Source organism: Pseudophryne corroboree, chromosome 3, assembly GCF_028390025.1.
Source record: "Pseudophryne corroboree isolate aPseCor3 chromosome 3, aPseCor3.hap2, whole genome shotgun sequence".
Taxonomy (NCBI): Eukaryota; Metazoa; Chordata; class Amphibia; order Anura; family Myobatrachidae; genus Pseudophryne; species Pseudophryne corroboree.
Genome location: NC_086446.1, coordinates 6,346,510 through 6,359,761, shown reverse-complemented (window position 1 = coordinate 6,359,761; position 13,252 = coordinate 6,346,510). Strand labels below are relative to the sequence as shown.

General features: G+C 46.5%; 1 protein-coding gene across 1 annotated transcript in view; it reads left to right on the top strand.

The window, feature by feature from the left end:
* Nucleotides 1-12,906, top strand: part of LOC135054517 (zinc finger protein 37-like) — a 68,985-nt gene extending 56,079 nt beyond the window's left edge. Inside the window, exon 10 of the mRNA XM_063957645.1 lies at nucleotides 11,652-12,906. Coding sequence (XP_063813715.1) covers nucleotides 11,652-12,775 — 1,124 coding nt within the window. The 3' untranslated portion in view covers nucleotides 12,776-12,906. The remainder of the gene's footprint in view (nucleotides 1-11,651) is intronic.
* The last annotated feature ends 346 nt before the right edge of the window (nucleotides 12,907-13,252 follow it).

Genomic DNA, 13,252 nt, shown 5'->3' with positions numbered 1-13,252 from the left:
GTAATCAGCGCCAACTCTGCAGTGTGTTTCATCTCCAGTCACTCTCGGCTGTGTTCAAGTGCTACTCTATTACACCAGTGTGCTGTCTGCTCCTACCTGCAATACCAATGTGTGCTACCGGCTACAGTCAACTATTCATCACGTGATCTGGGCACCAGTTAGTAAATTACTCTAGGTCAGGTGATGCAATTCCTGGAAGGGGTTTCCACCTGTATGGACTCTATTCACCACACGCTGGATTGTTCCCGTTCAGTCTGTAAAATCCTCCAAATTACTGTGTTCCACATTTGAGATTGCCCACCCCAGAGAAACTTGACGGTGATTCAAAATCATGCAGAAGATTCCTTAATCAATGTCGGATTCTCTACGAGCTGAACAACATTACGTCCACTCACAGTAAGATTGCAAACTCTTTACTCAACAACGTTCCGCTGCAGTTTGTGGATCCAGTACAATGAAAGCAGCTCGTCTTGTCTGTACTCAAGCCATTTCCTGAGTTTTTGTCAATGAAAGTTCATGTTTGGTCTTAATAGTAATAACTTTAAATTAGGACCGCTCTTAAACGAGTTCAGTGGTGGTCTTTGTGTATTGTTTAGAACAACATCTGACCAATTTTTACAAATGGCTTTGGAGAAAGCAGTTTCTTTAGTATTGTACTGTGCAGGAACCACCATTCTGTTTTTCAGTAGATTAAAGCTTACTAATATTCAAGATTGACAAACAAAGAGGAAGGGGGGTGCAAATCCCCACCCCCAAATTCCCTTCCGCACACTGAAAATTACCTGTAACCATCCCTGAATCTATCTGGTAATAAAATTCAGAGAATTTGTCACAAATGTTTGCAAACACATGTTTAAGCTGCTGGCCACTTCACGGCTTCTCTGATACAGCAGTCCTAACTACTTAATAGCAGTGCCCACATTGGGCCATGTAATTTGTCACAGTACGCCTCATGATAAAGGTCAATACTAAAACATTTCCAGACAGAGAGCTAACTTACCAGGGAGCCACCCCCAGGATCTCCCATTGGCACTACAAGGAACAGCATGCCTTCCAAATGCTGCTCCCATTCAATGCCTCGTGCACACAAGCAGACAAACAAATTGGAAGCTGCTCAATCATACCTGGAGATAATTATATATCAGGTGCTGGAAGGGGGAGGGGTCATAGACAGACAAACAAAGAGGAAGGGGGGTGCAAATCCCCACCCCCAAATTCCCTTCCGCACACTGAAAATTACCTGTAACCATCTGTGGCCGGAGAGACCAACCAGCCACACGTGTAATGGCGGCTGCGGCACTGAAGGTGTTAATCCTCGTGCCTGGCGCCATATTAAGGGACAATGGGCGCTTGGCGCCACTTTAAAACTGTGCACTGGTGCTAAGCACCATCTTTAAATGTAGTGTGGGTGCTAGGCACCGGGTATTTAAAAATATAGTTAGTACTGTGTTTTCACCAATGTTATATTTAAGGCAATAGGCACAGTTGTAAGACTGCACATTTACATTGCAGCAAATGCCAGCACTTAGAAGGATTGTGTAAGCTGTGTTGGTTTTAAAATGCATTTACGTTTGTGGACAAATGGCTTGGAAGCTTCTCACCTAGGGATTGAGATGCTGATGACCCTGGCACCTGGAAAGGGGTGTATGGACAAGCCATTTCTTTGAGATTGAGATGTGTCCCTGTGTAACTTTATAGACACATGCAGGTGAAAGGATTTGTTGCTGTCTTCTCTGAATATTGTGTGAACTGGGTTTGCATGGAGATGTTAGAGAGACAGGAACATGTGTTGATCAGATTGTTTTACAAATGCAAACTAGTGGGTTTCATTCAACAACAGTTTGACGTAACATTTCTTAGGCTGCATTATGTGTGATGCAGATTATGTTTCATTCACAGTATAAGAACGTTGTCTATGTGTGAGAGGGTGAATGCAATTGAAATGCAAGTTACATTTACATTTGTGAAAGAGACAGGAAGATGATAATCAGATTGTGTTTGGGAAAGCCACTGGTCTGGTTATATATGAAGAGGAGCAGGAATGTGCTTTATCTAAGTCTTAACTTTTGAAATGTAAACTTGTATTTCTTTATATTTTCTGCGATAACCTGATTGGTTGGAGAAGACAGGGAGGGCTTACCCCCCTGTGGTACTGTGTGTAGAACTGAGATAAAAAGAGGATGCCTGTGAGCCTCCAGGTGTATTGTAACATCTTCTTCTGCTGAAAACATCTTGATTGTATGCTGTTGCCCCTAGCAATAGGGAGGAGCCTTTTTAAAGGTTATTTGAGCAATAAACACCTTTGCCTCAAGAAGACTGCTTCATCTTGTGACCTACAGGGTTAGGCCAAACCTAGCCCCGTTCTCCGGCTGTCCAGGGAAGCACCTGACGTCTCCAAGCTCCGCCTTCCGCCAGCTACCGGTAGAGGCCTAGCAAGTGGCTAGAGGGGATTCGTCAACACCACACAGCTGTGGTAAGGCAGTGCGTCGGCACATACAGAGCAGAACCGTGGTTCCAAACGCCACGGCAGGTTAGGAGTTTGGTGGTGGCAGCAAGAACCCGCCCACAGCGCAGTGGGTGGAGTCAGTAACAGGCGGTTACTGACGGTAAGCGGGAATCCCCTATGTGGTCAGGCCTCGTGCGGCTGACCTTCCATTCTGTGCGCAGTCAACGGGACGCGGCAAGCGGCGAGTGCTTCCGTACGGTACCGTCCTGTCACAGAAATTGGTGGCATAGTGGTGGGATATTCCCAGGCGGCTTTTCATCACCCGATTGGAGAAGCCGAGTTACTCAGGAGAGGAGTAACTGCAGCGCAGGAGAATGCACAAGATGGCGGAATTCAGCGGATTGTCCAAGGGCGATTTGGAGATCGTGTGCCAGGAGAAGGGTGTGGATATCCCTTCCAACGCGTCCAGAAGCGTTATGAAGGCGGCGCTCATGAGCGTGGAGGAGTCTCATCGGGCGGAGGTGGAGAGCACTGACGGCGTCAGCATCGCAGAGGACGGCCCAACAGTGGACCTTCGTAAGGAACCGGTGAGAACCACAAGCCCCGCCCTCTCTCACAGCAGCAATGTTTCCCAGCAATCCCTAGCAGGGCCAGGATCCCAACGTCCCAGGGGGGGCGACCCGGATACCCTAGCAGATCGGCTAGCGGAATTGGGGGAAAGGGCAACGGAGCAAGAACGCATGCTTGTCATCCGGATGTGGCATGCGGAGCGGGCACCACAGGCCGTGGTACCCCGGGAGCCGTTGTCAGCTGTTGTACACAGATCGGGACGAGTTCAGTTTGCCAAGTTTGCAGACAGTGATGGGGACATTGATGGACATTTACAAGTTTTTGAAAGGACTTGCAAACTACACGATCTACCCAAGTCGGAGTGGGTGAGACACCTTGTGCCCACTCTGCATGGAGAGGCCTTGGAGGCCTATAGAGGAGTGGCGACGGAGGACTGTGGGAACTACGACGAAGTCGCGAAGGCCCTCCTCCAGCGATTCTTCATCACTCCAGAGTCTTACAGGAAGAAGTTCAGAGACTTGCCCAAGAATCCTAGCAGCACCCATGAGCAGTTCGCCAACCAGCTGCGGCAGTACGTGGTGAAGTGGGTGAAGGATTCGGAAGCCACTACGTGGGACGCACTGATCGACCTGATCTGCAGGGAGCAGGTCTACCGCAGGTGCGCCCCAGAAGTGAAGGAGTGGGTGCTAGACCGGGAGCCACCCAGCTTAAAGATGGCTGCCCAGTTAGCAGACAAATATGTGGCAATTCGGCCACGGGGGCAGAAGCGCCCCGCCAGCAGCCAGCTCCAACAGACTGTACCACCAAGGGGACCCCCCTCTTCAGCTCATCACCCCCAAAGACAAGCATCGTCCAACCCGGGTGCTCTTAGCCAGCAACCGCACCGCAGCGTCCCTGCAACTGATCAGAGATCATCGGTGCCACGACTGGAGAAGAAGTGCTACGGCTGTGGGAAAATCGGACATCTGAGGATGAACTGTCCTGCATCCCAAGCACCCCAGACTCGTGCCCCAAATCCGAGTGCTGGAGCCCGGATCGCTTGTTTGACGAGAGGAGATGAGCCTACAGAGACTGTTCCCCCTCCAGTCAGTCCGATGGAGTGTGGCGAGAGACAGGTACACTCTGCGGAGAGAGTCACCTGCATGGCCAAACAGCCCCTACACAACATGTGGAGGCACCTGCAGCCGGTCCACGTGGGACCCCTGCAGGGGGAAGGCCTAAGAGACTCTGGGGCCTCAATCACTGTGGTGAGCCCCCACCTTATAGATCCTGCTGCAGTATTGCAGGGTCGCACTGCCACGGTCACCCTGGCAGAAGGAACAGAAAAAGCGGTTCCCATGGCAAGAGTCTACCTGGACTGGGGAGCTGGACCAGAGTTGCGAGAAGTTGCCGTCATGGATGGTCTCCCAACTGATGTGGTCCTAGGAAATGATCTGGGTGGTGGGATCGTCACTATGTTTGTTGGCGCCATTCCCCGGAGTCAAGTTCCAAAACCACCGTTGACATCAGCTACTCCAGCCCAGCCCAGAGGAAAAGACTACAGCTGCTAGACAACTGCCAGCACAGCCAACCACAGCATCAACCAGCCCAGAGGAAAAGATCACAGCGGCTAGATCAGTACATCGACCCCGCATGCCTTTTGCCTCTGGTATGCCTACGTCCCCTAGCAACGCAGAGGATGTCGGTTCCAGCTCGTGTGATCCTGTGGGGGTGCCCAATGATGCTCCTGACCCAAGTGGTTTGCCAACTCCGGCGGTGAGTATGAGAAACCACACTGACTTTTCCATGACTGACCCCTACCAGACTGACCCTAGGAGTCCCCACCTAGATCCCCCTGTAGAGTGTCCCAATTTAGGAGAGATTGAGGGCCACAGGCAGGAGTTTAGGGAGGCTCAACTCTCTGACCCATCCCCAAAAGGCATGAGGCGCCACTCTGGCAGCGGCCTTGACAGGGTTGGGGCGGGGAGTTTGACCTGGCGGGAAGGGTTAAGGTACAGGGTAGCCAGGAAAGTGGGAGGGGATAGACCAGATAGGGAATGTGTCCAACTGGTCCCCCCAGGGGACTTTCCTGTGCAACCGGTGTCGGTTGCCAGCGAAACCCCTTTGGACAGTAACCCGGAGACAGACCGTACCCTGAAGTGCCTGACACAGAGCTTACCCTGGTCTGGAATGTCGGATGACGCCCAGACCAAATGTAAGGCTGGTGCCATGCGTTGGCAGCCGGGGCACTCCAGCGTTTGTGTTGTCTCTGGGCCTCTGCCCATAGGAGAAACCTTGCAGCAAGTTGCTGTGGACATAGCAGGTCTCCTGCCTGTGCACAGTAGATCGGGGAAGACGCGCAGCCTCCCTGTGGTGGATGCCACACAGGATCCAGAGACTGGTGGTCTGGCCGCCATCACTGTGGCACAGGTAGCGGACGAGGAGGGAAGAGTAGGCCTAGGTGACAGGGTAGGTTTCCCGAGTCATAGGTCGACGGAGGAGGATTGGAGGGCAGGTCTGACAGTTAGGGCAGACAGTTGCCAGATAGGTATGACGGAGGTGCAGTGCCTGGGGCACCATGTGGGAGGAGACAGGGGTAGGCCCAAGCCAGAGGGGGTGGAGGCAACCAGAGGCTGTCCCCGACCCACATCACCCAGACCGGTACTGACCTTAGAACCTGTAAGGCCCTACGGACATGTTGTCATTGACTTTTGTCCTGTAGTGAACCCCTTGACAGAGATGGCTAGGAAGGGCATTCCCAAGTCAGTGGACTTTGCACCCGCTTGCGAGTTGGCATTCCAGTCATTGAAGGAGGCTCGGGTACCCGCTCCAGTGCTGATGGCGCACATTCTTGACCAGGACTGTGTGTTACGAACTATTGCGCCACTGCACGGACTGGGAGCTGTACCAAGCCAGAAAGAGCCATATGGGCAGGAGCACCCTGTGGCCTGGTTGAGCAGTATACTGCTATTGTGGGAGGTGGGGTATGCCCCAGTTGGGACACCGTGGGTGGCACTTGTTTGTAACCAGCCCCCCGCCGTGGTGACTTACCACCCACCTGTTAGGTGGCTGCAACCTACCTTGAGGAAATTTGACAGACTTTTGTGGTGGAGCCTTGAACTTGGACTTTAGGTGGACTATTTGAACATTGTGCACACACGAAGAGAGGCCCACTACACTATGGATGAACTGTCTAGGCCAGAGCCTACACATCCCAGGTAGCGTGCTCTTTACCCCAACGGACTGCGGGACCAGGACCCAAATCGTTGGGACATGGGTCCCTGGTTGACCCGCTTGAATGGGGGGGGAGGAGTGTGGCCGGAGAGACCAACCAGCCACACGTGTAATGGCGGCTGCGGCACTGAAGGTGTTAATCCTCGTGCCTGGCGCCATATTAAGGGACAATGGGCGCTTGGCGCCACTTTAAAACTGTGCACTGGTGCTAAGCACCATCTTTAAATGTAGTGTGGGTGCTAGGCACCGGGTATTTAAAAATATATTTAGTACTGTGTTTTCACCAATGTTATATTTAAGGCAATAGGCACAGTTGTAAGACTGCACATTTACATTGCAGCAAATGCCAGCACTTAGAAGGAATGTGTAAGCTGTGTTGGTTTTAAAATGCATTTACGTTTGTGGACAAATGGCTTGGAAGCTTCTCACCTAGGGATTGAGATGCTGATGACCCTGGCACCTGGAAAGGGGTGTATGGACAAGCCATTTCTTTGAGATTGAGATGTGTCCCTGTGTAACTTTATAGACACATGCAGGTGAAAGGATTTGTTGCTGTCTTCTCTGAATATTGTGTGAACTGGGTTTGCATGGAGATGTTAGAGAGACAGGAACATGTGTTGATCAGATTGTTTTACAAATGCAAACTAGTGGGTTTCATTCAACAACAGTTTGACGTAACATTTCTTAGGCTGCATTATGTGTGATGCAGATTATGTTTCATTCACAGTATAAGAACGTTGTCTATGTGTGAGAGGGTGAATGCAATTGAAATGCAAGTTACATTTACATTTGTGAAAGAGACAGGAAGATGATAATCAGATTGTGTTTGGGAAAGCCACTGGTCTGGTTATATATGAAGAGGAGCAGGAATGTGCTTTATCTAAGTCTTAACTTTTGAAATGTAAACTTGTATTTCTTTATATTTTCTGCGATAACCTGATTGGTTGGAGAAGACAGGGGGGGCTTACCCCCCTGTGGTACTGTGTGTAGAACTGAGATAAAAAGAGGATGCCTGTGAGCCTCCAGGTGTATTGTAACATCTTCTTCTGCTGAAAACATCTTGATTGTATGCTGTTGCCCCTAGCAATAGGGAGGAGCCTTTTTAAAGGTTATTTGAGCAATAAACACCTTTGCCTCAAGAAGACTGCTTCATCTTGTGACCTACAGGGTTAGGCCAAACCTAGCCCCGTTCTCCGGCTGTCCAGGGAAGCACCTGACGTCTCCAAGCTCCGCCTTCCGCCAGCTACCGGTAGAGGCCTAGCAAGTGGCTAGAGGGGATTCGTCAACACCACACAGCTGTGGTAAGGCAGTGCGTCGGCACATACAGAGCAGAACCGTGGTTCCAAACGCCACGGCAGGTTAGGAGTTTGGTGGTGGCAGCAAGAACCCGCCCACAGCGCAGTGGGTGGAGTCAGTAACAGGCGGTTACTGACGGTAAGCGGGAATCCCCTATGTGGTCAGGCCTCGTGCGGCTGACCTTCCATTCTGTGCGCAGTCAACGGGACGCGGCAAGCGGCGAGTGCTTCCGTACGGTACCGTCCTGTCACACCATCCCTGAATCTATCTGGTAATAAAATTCAGAGAATTTGTCACAAATGTTTGCAAACACATGTTTAAGCTGCTGGCCACTTCACGGCTTCTCTGATACAGCAGTCCTAACTACTTAATAGCAGTGCCCACATTGGGCCATGTAATTTGTCACAGTACGCCTCATGATAAAGGTCAATACTAAAACATTTCCAGACAGAGAGCTAACTTACCAGGGAGCCACCCCCAGGATCTCCCATTGGCACTACAAGGAACAGCACCCCCCTTCCTCTTTGTTTGTCTGTCTATGACCCCTCCCCCTTCCAGCACCTGATATATAATTATCTCCAGGTATGATTGAGCAGCTTCCAATTTGTTTGTCTGCTTGTGTGCATAATATTCAAGATTGTTAGATATGCTGTGCCCTTGAAAGACATCTCTTGATGACTCTTGGTGTATACTCCTGGTCATAGAGCTTGTCTTCATCTTGTATAATAGAATTTCGACTTTCTCTGGTCAGCCTGTATGCAACTTGAAAATCTACCCAGACTATTTAGATGGTTTAACTCAGACGACATCAAGTCAAACATTTGTTTGGTATTGTGCCATAGAACAAACGTCCTCTATGTATCTACAGTTGTGATAGATCCATAGATGACATATATATATCTATATATATATATCTATATATCTATATCGTCTATATACATGTATAGTACTGTGCAAAAGTTTCAGGCAGGTGTGGGAAAAATGCTGCAAAGCTAGAATGCTTTCAAAAATAGAAGTGTTAATAGTTTGTATTTTGTTAATTGATAAAAAATAAAGTGAACATAAGATTAAAATTAAATCAACATTTGGTGTGACCACACTTCAAAACAGCATCAATTCTTCTAGGTACACTTAGACACCGTTTTTGAAGGAATTCGGCAGGGAGGTTGTTTCAAACACCTTGGAGAACTAACCTTCTGTGGATGTAGGCTTGCTCAAATCCTAATGTCTTTTCATTTAATCCCAAACAGACTCGATGATTTTGCTATCAGGGCTCTGCAGGAGCCATATAATCACTTCCAGGACTCCTCGTTTTTCTTAACGCTGAGGATAGTTCTTAATGACAGTGGTTGTATGTTTGGGGTTGTTGTCCTACTACAGAATACATTTTGGAGCCAATCAGACGCCTCCCTGATGGTACTGCATGATGGATAAATACCTCTTGGTACCCTTACAGCTCACTGAAACAATGTTTTCACTCCTCATGAAAAAAGTGATGACACTAGACTCTACTGCCTCGTGTATACCTGCATTTCTATGCTATTTCATAGAATAAAGCAAAGAAACTGAAAGGAGAAATTATTGCTTATTCTCCAAAGATATTCTTAAATGGCCCGAAGAAAGCTGCTGGTACCACTTTGAAAATTTAATAAACAATTGGATTATACTGATATTTCAAACTAATTGTTTCCTTGAATTAGCATTACACGTCTTCAATCTTCTACTCCAGTCATTCAGCTTATTTAATTGGGGAAAAGTAGTCACTGTTTGGTATCATCACTTGCACCACACTGAAGATGGACCAGAGAAAGCAAAGGAGAGAGTTGTCTGAGGAGATCTGAAAGAAAGTTGTAGTCAAACATGTTAAAGGTAGAGGCTATAAGACTATGTACAAGCAGCTTTATTTATGTTCCTTAGACTACATTTGCAAATATGAAGATGTTGAAAACTCCATGGGGCTCAAACCAACCTCTCTTGATGTGGCTGCAAATTTCTTAAGAGAAAAAAATCTAGAATTTCATGGCAGATAAGAACCACTTTGTCTGCCCTAAACACATGCAGACACTTAGACGTGTTTTTGGATTGTGGGAGGAAATCTGAGTACCCGGAAGAATCCCAGCATGGGGAGACCAACTCTAGACAGGGCCACGATGGGAATCAAACCCATGATCTCCGTCAGGCAGTAGTGCTAACCATTACACCATCCGTACTGGATGAACTTCAAGGTTAGGGTATGTCAATGTCTAATTTCACCTCCTACGCTTTCTGAGTGACAGTGGGTTCCATGGAAGAACAACTCAAGAAATTAATACTGCAATTTTATAAAATGCATACTGAAATAATGCTATTGGGAGACTTTCCTTTGGACAAATGAGTTAAAACTTGAGCTTTTTGGCTGGTTCCATGTTCACAGTTGAAAAAATTGAGCTGTAAAACAAAAGAACACCATACCTACTGTGACACAATGAGCAGCTTAGATTATATGGTTATTTTGGAACAAAACATAGCCCAGCGTCGGAGAAGGTTCAGTCACACGTCTTGGGTTTTCTCAACAGGGTTAGAGCCCAAAACACACAGCTAGAAGCACCCAAGTATGGATAAGAACAGAACATTGGACTGTTCTGAAGTGGCCTTTGTGAGCCCTGATCTGAATCCTATGGAACATCTATGGAAAGAGCTGGATTAGGCACCCATCACACCGGAGGCCGTCCAGAGCAGTGTGCTCAGGAAGACTGGGCCAAACTCTCTGTTGAACGGTGCAGAGGTCTCAATCGAATGATTGCAGTAAAATATTAGGTTACAGGTCCCGTCATTTTCATTTGTTATGTACAATAATAAAAACAAAAATCGAATGGAAAGTCCAATATCTAGTACATACGGAATAAATAAGTTATTTCCGTTAAGAGCATGGGTTCTTTTTTTTTTCATGGAAGATATAGAGATAGATAGATATTATATATAATATATATGTATATGCAAAAGCCCTCACTCACTCACTGACTCATCACTAATTCTCTTACCTCCCTATATGTTAGGAAGATGAAATGTAAAATAGGGATTCTGCATGTGGGAAGTAGGAAGACTACATAATTAGAATTTAAATAAACCTCCCTAAGGGGACGAACAGTTGAGTTGACATAATGACGTCATTACCGATTTGTGGCTTGCGTTGAGGGAATGATAACACCCAAACGGACAATCGGACCAAAATTTGGATTCCACCTCGTGTGTAGAATTTAATAAACTACTAAATTAGTCCTGTCACTTTTTACCGTATCTGCTCCGGGTGCTCCTCGGATAACGCCAAGAACCAGGGATTCATATTTACTTACATTAAGACGTCTTAAATTTACATCTCAATAGATTTACCAAATTATTAACACTCATTTATATGTACAACCGTGAAGATCAGAAACTCCCTTGTGAGGGTAGAACAGTTGTATATATTGCCTTCAAATAGGGGACAGTACCCTTAATATAGTAACAAAAAACAGCGGCACTCTGAGACTTGCAGGAAAAGGTTCAAACAGCAATGTTCATTTAATATACGTTTTGGGGTGTTACATCATACATACATACATGATAGAGGTTCAATAAGTAAGGTAACAAGACCGCTCACGTGTGTAGTGTTCTGTCAGTCTGATTACCCACCAGAACAGGTAGATTACGGCCATTTGACTGCGCCTCATATTAATCATACTGTCCCAACCTCAGAAAATTGGCGGGGCTGGTGGACACATGGTCAAATATTGAGGTGCGTAGTGTTGTCCGATTCCTGCGTCTAAAGGGCAAATCAGCAGCTGAAATTGATCACCAATTTGTGTAGGTGTATGTGGTAGCGTCATGTCATGGAAACAGGTTTGGGTTTGGTGCCTCTGATATCGGCAGGAGAGACGTTCAAGATGAGCAGCGATCTGGCTGGACAAGCACGTCCACCACCGATGGTCATTTTGTAGGTCCATTGAAGGTCTGGTTCAGGAGGACAGACGCATTCCAGCTGTGATATTGCTGATATATGTAATTTCACATCTTCAATGACAGTACCTAACTTATGTATTGCTCCATAAAACATCTTGAATCTGTTTCGGAAATTAAACTTGTTCTTCTTTTTTTCTCCCCCCACTAGATGGCAATACCAGCCGGAATGTTTCAGAGAAAAATCTGATTGTGTCTCCAGGTTTTGACATCACCCGAGTTTCTCATGGACAAAACCCAAATATACATCCAGTACCTAACAGTTCTCATATGTCTGATCCTTCCAGTCGTGGGGAATATTTTCCTGATTACACGGATATTGGTACAGATGTAGCTCTTACTGTAGATGCCCTGTTTTCCTCTATGGATGGCAGCAAAGGGTTAACCCGTCAGTCGGCTAAGGGAGATGACAAACCATTTTCCTGTGCTGAGTGTGGGAAATGTTTTACGCACAAATCAAATCTTGTTGAACATTACAAATATCATACAGGTGAGGGGCTATTTTCATGTACTGTGTGCGGGAAATGTTTTACGAAGAAATCACATTTTGTTGAACATCTGAGAATTCACACAGGGGAGAAGCCCTTTAAATGTACTGAGTGTGGGAAATGTTTTACAACTAAATCACATGTTGTTTTACATCAGAGAAGACACACAGGTGATAAGCCATTTCCATGTTCCGAGTGTAGAAAGAGTTTTGCAACGAAAGACGAGCTTGTTGTACACGAGAGAATGCACGCAGGTGCACAACCATTTTCTAGTTCTGAGTATGGGAATTGTTTCACACAGAAATTAGACCTAGTTACACATGAGACAAGTCACACAAACAATACAGCATTTTTATGTTCTGAATGTGGGATATGGTTTACCACTAAATCAGAACTTGTTACACATCAGAAAACTCACACGCCCGATACAGCATTTTTATGCTTTGAGTGTGGGAAATGTTTTACAAGTAAATCAGGTCTTGTTACACATCAGAGAACTCACGCAAGTGAGAAACCATTTTCCTGTTCTGAGTGTGGGAAATGTTTTAAACATAAATCAAATCTCGTTGAACATTATAAATATCACACAGGTGAGGGGCTGTTTACATGCTATGTGTGTGGGAAATGTTTTCCCAAGAAATCGCATTTTCTTGAACATCAGAGAATTCATACAGGGGAGAAGCCATTTGCATGTTCTGAGTGTGGGAGACGGTTTACGACTAAATCACATCTTGTTATACATCTGAGAAGTCACACAACTGAGAAGCCGGTTACAAGTTCTGTTTGAGGGAATTTATGGCTATCTAATCTTGGTAAACCATACAATATCCCCACATAATTTCTCAGGTTGTACTTTGTGCGTTTGCTAATGGAAATATTTTATCTAAAGAATAAATCAAAGCATATTATTTCTCTCGACATGGGCTCTTCATTGATCTTGCCTCACACTTCTTTCTGTTGCTCCTCAAATTGTGTTCTTGTGTGTTTTTGTTTTATTTGTTATTGTCCATCTTACAAGATAATATCCACTAAGTGGAGTGTAAGGAACGTCAGTAGGTATAGAAGTCTCTGGAATTGGATCCCCCTATTGTTGGAAACCAGAAACAAGGCTCAAGGAGTTATCTGAAGCCAAATTCCAATTAACTAATATGCCCAAACTGACAGGAGGTCTTGGTTGCTGGCTCAAGAGTCTAAACCAGAGGTTCTCAAACTCGGTCCTCGGGGGCACACACAGTGCATGTTTTGCAGGTAACCCAGCAGGTGC